The sequence below is a fragment of the Hipposideros armiger genome, unplaced genomic scaffold, assembly GCF_001890085.2.
Source record: "Hipposideros armiger isolate ML-2016 unplaced genomic scaffold, ASM189008v1 scaffold_482, whole genome shotgun sequence".
Taxonomy (NCBI): Eukaryota; Metazoa; Chordata; class Mammalia; order Chiroptera; family Hipposideridae; genus Hipposideros; species Hipposideros armiger.
The window spans coordinates 1,447,844-1,455,867 of NW_017731832.1; the positions used below are offsets into that span (position 1 = coordinate 1,447,844).

The 8,024-nt window shown below is 40.4% G+C and overlaps 1 protein-coding gene across 1 annotated transcript in view; it reads right to left on the reverse strand.

Annotated features, from left to right (window-relative positions):
* Positions 1–8,024, reverse strand: part of BRCA1 (BRCA1 DNA repair associated) — a 54,022-nt gene that overhangs the window by 41,690 nt on the left and 4,308 nt on the right. Inside the window, exon 3 of the mRNA XM_019667034.1 lies at positions 4,377–4,430. Coding sequence (XP_019522579.1) covers positions 4,377–4,430 — 54 coding nt within the window. The remainder of the gene's footprint in view (positions 1–4,376; positions 4,431–8,024) is intronic.

Below are 8,024 nucleotides of genomic sequence, written 5' to 3' on the forward strand. Positions count from 1 at the left end.
TTCTAAACTTAGATTGTAGTGATGGTTGGATAACTCTGAATATACTTAAAAAACTGAATCGTATACTTTAAATGGGTGACTTTTTTTGTTATTTTAAAGATTTTATTGGGGAGTTGGGGGAGGGAAACAGCGTTGGGGAATCGGGGAAGGGGAACAGACAAGTTGCTGGCCTTTTGTTCTTCAGTCTAGTTGTGGAGGACGTCGCTTCACTGGCCCATGTTGGTATTATCACTGCACTCTTCCCGGGTGAGGCAGTCGCTCGCAGGCCATTGGACGGCCGCTCACGGTGGCTCACGAAAGTGCATGCCAGCTGCCGGCCAGCCCCACTGCAGCCTGCGCTGTCGCCAGCGACTCACAGCAGCCCAGCTCCAGGTCAAGCTGTTGTTCACCATCTTAGCTGTAGAGGGTGCAGCGTCACTGGCCCTAATATGGGATCTGAACCGGGGCCCTGCTGCTCAGAGCTGGCGTCCCAAGCCAACTCAACTAATGTGCCACTCAGCCGGCCTTAAATGGGTGACTTTTATAGCATGTAAATTATCTCAATAAAAATGTTAAGAAACTCAAGGCAGGGAGAAAATGTGCTCGTTTTTATATTTATAATGTCTGGCATAGTATCTAGCCTAACTAATCTCCTCACTAGAAGCCTAAGGAAAGAAGGTTCCAGCCTTCTGGACACTTGGGCTTTTAGAGTGGCTCTGGATGGAGAACAATTTTGTTGGTTGTCTCAGAAAATGAATATGGCTAAGAAGACTTGAAGAACACATGCAACATAGTCTCATGAGTCAGCTTCCCTAACAAAGGAAAATGCTGCTTCCATTGGCTGGAGGTGTCTATAAAGATCAATGTTCTCTTAGGGAGAAGACAAAAGAAGACTCAAGAGAAAAGAGAGGTCGAAAGGAAAAAAGAGAAGAGAGCAGTAGAGATAGCCATGATCATTAAAAGCAGCGATTCACTCATACAACCAGTACTCGTATTTACTACATGTCCAGTACTATTCTAGATACAGGGGATACAGTGGAAAAGCAAAACAAAATTCCCGCCATTACAAAGGACATAATATTCTGGCTAGGGAGGTGACTGGGGAAGGGAGTAGAGAGCACATACTGACATTGAAGAGAGCAAGGAAAGGAAACATTAAGGGTGCTGAAAAGGCAGCGGGACAGGTGAGCCACTTAGAGAATACTTTTTACTGGCCAGGTACTTTAACATGCATTGCCCTCTGTCAATCCACTCAACCCTGAGTGCTCCTAGCCTGGCATCCCAGTCCCACGGGTCAAGGCTCTTGTCTTCTAGGGAAACGTCTTAGCCCTAACCCTTAGTCTCCTATGCTAGACCCCCGCTGCTTCTTTTCCCTTAATAACCACCACCCTGAACTTCTGCTCATTTCTGCTACTAGACTCCTGAAAGACTATGTTCAATCTACTTGCTAGACTATCTATCTCTTGCCTATTTCTGGACCTCTGATAGATCAACCCATTGCTAGACTCCAGAATTCCCTGATATATTATGATCTAATGTATGTAGCCACCAAACCTCCCTGACACTGACTCACCACTTATCTGGATCTCCTCAGTTAGCAGACCTCAAGACTTGTGTTATTTGGTCTATCTGGTCCTTAGACCTCAGCCATCCCTGGTCTGGTCCCTCTTACTATCCTCCAAATAAGTGTATAGGAAGGTCAAAATGCCAGAACACTGCTTCTCAAACTTTAAGGTGTATAAGAATCTCCTGGGGGCCGGCCAAGTGGCGCGATGGTTAACTGGCTTGGGACGCCAGAGGGCCCCAGTTCGGATCCCACATATGAGGGCCAGTGACACTGCCCTCCACAGCTAAGATGCTGAACAACAGCTCAACCTGGAGCTGGGCTGCTGTGAGTCGCCGGCGACGGCGTAGGCTGCAGCCCCTGTGGCAGTGGGTTGCTATGGGCTACCGTGTGTAGCCAGCAGCCAGCGTGAGCGGCCGTCCAGAAGCCAGAGACTGATCTGCCTCGCCCAGGAAGAGCGCAATGATGGTGCCAACTTGGGCCAGTGAAGCAACGTCCTCCACAACTAGACTGAAGAACAAAACGACAGCAACTTGTCTGTTCCCCTTCCCCCAATTCCCCAGCACTGTTCCCATCCCCCCAATTCCCCAATAAAAATCTTTAAGAAAAAAAGAATCTCCTGGGGATTATTGTTAAAATGCAGATTGTGACTCAGGTTTGGAATAGGTCTGAGATTCCGGCAAGTTCCCACGTGATATGGTTGCTGTGGTCTATGAGTCCCATTTTGAAGAGAAAGATCCTAGAGCTGCATTGTCCAATACAGAAGCTACTAGCCACATGTGGCTATTGATCACTTGAAATGTGGCCAGTCTGAACGAAACTTACTACAAAAAAAAGAATATCAAATATCTCATTAAGTATTTTTTATATTGATTGTATTTTGAAATGATAAAATTCTGGTCATAATTGGCTTACAAATATACAACTATATAACTATAATTATTATTTTTTACTCTTAGTAATGTGGCTACTAGAAAATTTAAGTTACACTTATGGCTGTTATATTTCTTTGGGCAATGTGGTTCTAGATCTTCCAAAAAGTATTACATTATTTCATTTGTTGTCTGGGAACTGTAAGCTAATGCATAGATGGCCTAAGCAATTTTCTTCTAGACTGTTATTATCTTTTTTGTATATCTCATGAAAGATTTCAGAACTATAGACTTACTCTATTCACTAAAGCTACTTTATTATTTTTTTTTAATTTATTTAAAGATTTTATTGGGAAACAAAGGTTTTATTGGGGGAGGGGAACAGTGTTGGGGAGTCGGGGAAGTGGAACAGACAAGTCGCTGGCCTTTTGTTCTTCAGTCTAGTTGTGGAGGACACCACTTCACTGGCCCATGTTGGTATTATTGCGCTCTTCCTGGGTGAGGCAGTCACTCACTGGCCATTGGACGGCCGCTCACGGTGGCTCACAAAAGCTCACACCCACTGCCAGCTAGCTCCACTGCAGCCTACGCCATCCCTGTGGACTCACAGGCAGCTCAGCTCCAGGTGGAGCTGTTGTTCACCATCTTAGCTGTAAAGGGCGCAGCGTCACTGGCCCTCATATGTGGGATCCGAACCGGGGCCCTGTTGCTCAGGCTGGTGTCCCAAGCCAACTCCTAACCAATGTGCCATTTGACCAGCCCAAAACCTATTTTATCATTAGCAATTAGGGTTCATCCAGAGAAAATACAATTGATGCTTGGGGTATTTTCCCCAGCTTTCTCACCATGTAGATCAAGGTGTTATTCAGATTACAAAGGTATTACATAAGAGATTTCGTGAAAAAGTTGATCTATTACATGGGAATTATACTCTATTTTAATTCTAATATATCATTTAAAATATGGCTGGTTCTTGTTTATCGTATCCTCCGTATTACAATTTGCAAACCTGTCTCACTGTCCCCCAGCTGCCAACTTGAACCCTTCCAATCTCAACAGATGTCTTCACTGAGCTCAAATTACAATTCCTCCCACCCTACCTCAAAATCTTTCTGTAGAATTATTCTCCTTTGCCTTCGTTACTGCTTATGAATAACATTTATATTTTCTATTTCCAATCCCTTCTACGTCCTCCTGAACCTTCTCTCTCTTGCAAATGTCATCTCCCCGGTGAGGGCTCCTTCCCCTCCTAACACAATTCCTATCACATATGCAAAGTTAGTTTCTTTTTCCTGGACATGCTCTACTCCCTTCTCTTCATACCTTTGCTCATATTATTTCCTCTGCCTGCAATTTTCTTCTTCCACAAGCTCCCAAAATAATGTTCACAATTTAATCTCTTCTTTACTCACTATAATACTATGTATTCATTACTCAAGGTGACAGAAAAGCCTACATTACAAAAAGATTCTCGTTAAGAAACGGTGAGCGCCTCTCATTTAAAAGCTTCAGCTATCTGTAACCTTTTAAAAATTGGGACTTTAAAATTTTATTTTACAAAAGTATTGATCCATGAAGAAACTGGTCCTACATTTAAACTTCGAAGGAGGAAATCAGAACATGAAGAACTGAACAGAAAAGAGAAACTGGCAAGGTGGAAACACAATTTACTTATTTCACAATTGCTTGCAATCTGCTTTCACCCATGGACACAAAAAAACAAACAGCTGTTCAAAGTAATTTCATATCCCACTAGATAAATATGCCAATAATTTACCAGGAACCTATGGCTGCAACCAACTTACAATGATTTTTCTGAGTACTCTGTGAGGCAGAATGAAATAGTTAGATTTTTCTTTTTCACTTAAGAAACTAAAGTTTATATAAAGTTAGGTGTTTTCTGAGTTATGAAGGATAAGCACAATAGTTAATAATGGAGTTACATAAATATTCCAACTTACTTGCAAAATATGTGGTCACATTTTGTGGAAACAGGCTCTTTGATCAACTCCAGACTAGAAGAATGGGGCGGAAAAGAAGATGTGGCTCAATAATTCATTTAAAAACAAATATATTCTTAATAAAGTTCAACTTTAAGTGGCTATAACTAAATCAAGGTAAGGCTTTAAGTTCATTCAATAAATATTTATTAATGTCTGCTGTGCTAGGGCCCAAAAATACAGTGGAGAATATGATCCTTACTCTGAGCTTTCAGGACATCAAAACAGAATGTATTATTTTCCAATACTTTATACTACCTATAGCATTTAAAAGATTAGCTGATATTACTTCATATTAATTAGTTTTTACTGATATACTTTTTTGAGCTATCATTATCCGTGCACATCCTATATCTTAACTAAACTGTAAGCTCCACAAAGACAAAAATCTCTTTTGGATTCCCTCACAACACTTTTTTTGTGATTGCCTTTTTAATTTTTTTTTTAAAGCCTTTTTATTGGGGAGTTGGTGGAGGGGAACAGACAAGTTGCTATCCTTTTCTTCAGTCTAGCTGTGGAGGACGTCACTTCACTGGTCCATGTTGGTATTATCATTGTGCTCTTCCCGGGTGAGGCAGTGGCTTGCTCGCCATCGGACCGCCACTCTCGGTGGCTCACAGCAGCTCATGCCCGCTGCCGGCCACTCACAGTAGCTCACGGCAGCCCACTGCAGGGGCTGCAGCCTACGCCATCGCTGGTGACTCACCACAGCCCAGCTTCAGGTCTAGCTGTTGTTCACCATCTTAGTTGTAAAGGGCGCAGCGTCACTGGACCTGCCGCTCAGAGCTGGCGTCCCAAGCCAACTCCTAACCAATGCGCCACTCAGCCAGCCCTTTAGTTTCTTAATATGGAAAATCTCAAGAATTTACATAAAACAGTAAAATGAATTCCTAGTTTCAACAATTATCAACTCACAATCCATCTTATTTCATCCATGGCCAACACCTACCCCAAAGTCCAGATTATTTTAATAAATCCCAGCTGTCATATTTCATCTATAAATACTTCAGAACATATCTTTAAAGAGACTGTTTTAGCATACCATGAAACCATTATTACTCTTGAAAAATAATGTCCTTAATATCATCTAACATACAATTAATGTTTTAATTTTCCTTAGTCTCATAAAAATTTAATAATTAAATTTATGTAAATCAGGATCCAAACAAGATCTATACATTTCATTTGGTTGGTATATTTCAAGTCTCTTTTAATCTATTGAATTCCCCTGCATTCCCACTCCCTGTTATTTATTTTAAAAAGTAGGTCATTTGAACTGTAGAATTCCCCCCATTCTGGATTTTGCTGATTGTAACCCTATGGTGTGGTTTAACATGTTCCTCTAGCCTCTATTTCCTGTAAACTATACCTACAGGCTTGATCAAATTAAGGTTCATTTCTTTTTTTTTGGCAAGAACAATTTTTTGGCAAGAACACTCTTTGATACTGTGTACTTTTATTACATTACTTCAGGAAGTACATAATGTTTGGTTTCTGATTACTTTGTAAAAACAATGTAATAAATACTGAAGAAAATAATAAACTTAGAAAAATATCAAAATTTCACGAAAAGAAAATACATCACCCAAATTCCCATCTTTCCCCATCTATCCACAAAATTTCAAGGCCTTCCTGAGATCAATTCATTTAATTCATTTAATATATTCATTCATTTATTTAACATATTAATATTAATTCACTTAATATAAAAAGTATATACTAAGCATCTACTATATACTATCCTTGGAGTTGGAAATACAATAGTGAACAAAATAAAGCCTGCCCTTATAGAACTTAACATTCTAGTGGTGGTAGATATTTGATTGAGAAATAAACAAGGACATATGGGAAAAATAAAGAAGGGTGGGGGGCTAGGGAGTGCAGTGTGTTTTGCGGGGTGGGGTGGGGGGGAGTGTATACAGGTCAGGAAAGGCCTCACAGACGGTGACATTGGCGGACAGCCGAATAATGTGAGGAAACAAGCTGTGCCACAACTGGGATAAGAACATCCCATCAGAGGGAGTAGAGAAGACAGACTGAGCAGGACCATATCCGGTGTTCTGAAGGACAGGGAGCAGGTACGGTGCTAGGTTGGAATGATCAAGGTGGGGAGTACTAGAAGAAGTCAGAGAGGTAGCTGGAAGCCTGAGCAGGCAGGAACTTACAGGCTACATTTTAAGTCTTTAGTTCTTATTCTGAAAGAGAGCTTTAGAAACTGATTTTTGGTCAAGTTCAGGCAGGACATCAGACAACAGGTCACCTGTGTGTGACAAGAATGTGGTTCTTTTCATTAAATGTTTAACTTTTTAGAAAAGGATCACAAGAAAAGCTGGGGGACAATAGTCGCCTCCTTGTGAAGGGTTTGGTAATACAACTCTTGTAATCACGGGGTTTCTGATGCAGCACAGGGGAAGGAAAAGAAAAATACGAGAGTAAGTCAGAAAGCTGGGTTTCTACTACTGGTTCTCTTTTTTATTAGCAGAGTGACCTCAGGCCAAGCACTCTACCTGACTGAACCTCACTTTCCTACAAGGAAACTGTCACTCATTCTACCAGTCTCTTCAGGCTATTATGAGAATAAAATTAAATGCTACTTGGGAAAATGTTCACAACCTGCGATAACTTGTACCGATGTTAATATTATTATTGGGACCGAATGTGATTAAAAAGAAAAACCCCACAAAGAGAACTCTGATTTGTCACCAAATAAGTATTTCTCAGATAAGAGAGATATATCAAAGACATTCTCAGTAAAAGAGAAATTGGATTTAACTATGATACCAGATGGCTTTCATTCTCACTACTGACTCAATTCTAAAATAATTATATTTCAGTATGGTAATTATAAGCCAAACTATACAAACATACTGTAAACAAACTTCAAACAGATGAAAACTCCAGTATGTAAAAAGGTAATGACTGTTGAAGGAAAAACTTCAAGAGGGAATGGGAATGAAAAGGCAAAAATTAAAATGCTCCTCTTCTAAGTTCTGATGAGAGTAAATGTTTACTATAAAAGTGATTCAAATATTTTAAACTTTTCTACCCAGGCAATATTTTAGGCCTACCGCATATCTGCAATTTGATCTTACAAAATGGGTAAGTGATTGGAAAAAGAATCTAGGTTAGGTTCCAACAACCACCACCACCCACCAGGATACACATTTTAAAACTCTTCTGAAAGTCAAAATTTTTATATAGTCATGTGTAAAAAGTTAGAAAGAACCACCAATTATCAGGATTAAATGTCAACAGTGACTTAGAAGCCAACAGAAGGAATTTTCGCTCTAGAGACCTTGAAGAAGCTGGAAATCTTCCCCATAGCTACCATAAATAACACTGTTTCTAGAACAAGCAGGAATCATTTATTAAGACATAACAGTAAATTACACTGTTCTGGGCACTGAAAAAAAAAAAAAGTGAAGTAGATATGATTCTCACCCTAGAACTTTCCATTTAAGTGAGTTTAAGGTTTAACAATGACTAGGATGCACACTTTTAGTTTAAAAACCTAAGTCTGGGGCCGGCCGAGTGGCGCGATGGTTAAGAACTTGCTTGGGATGCCAGAGGGCCCCGGTTCGGATCCCACATATGAGGGCCAGTGACACT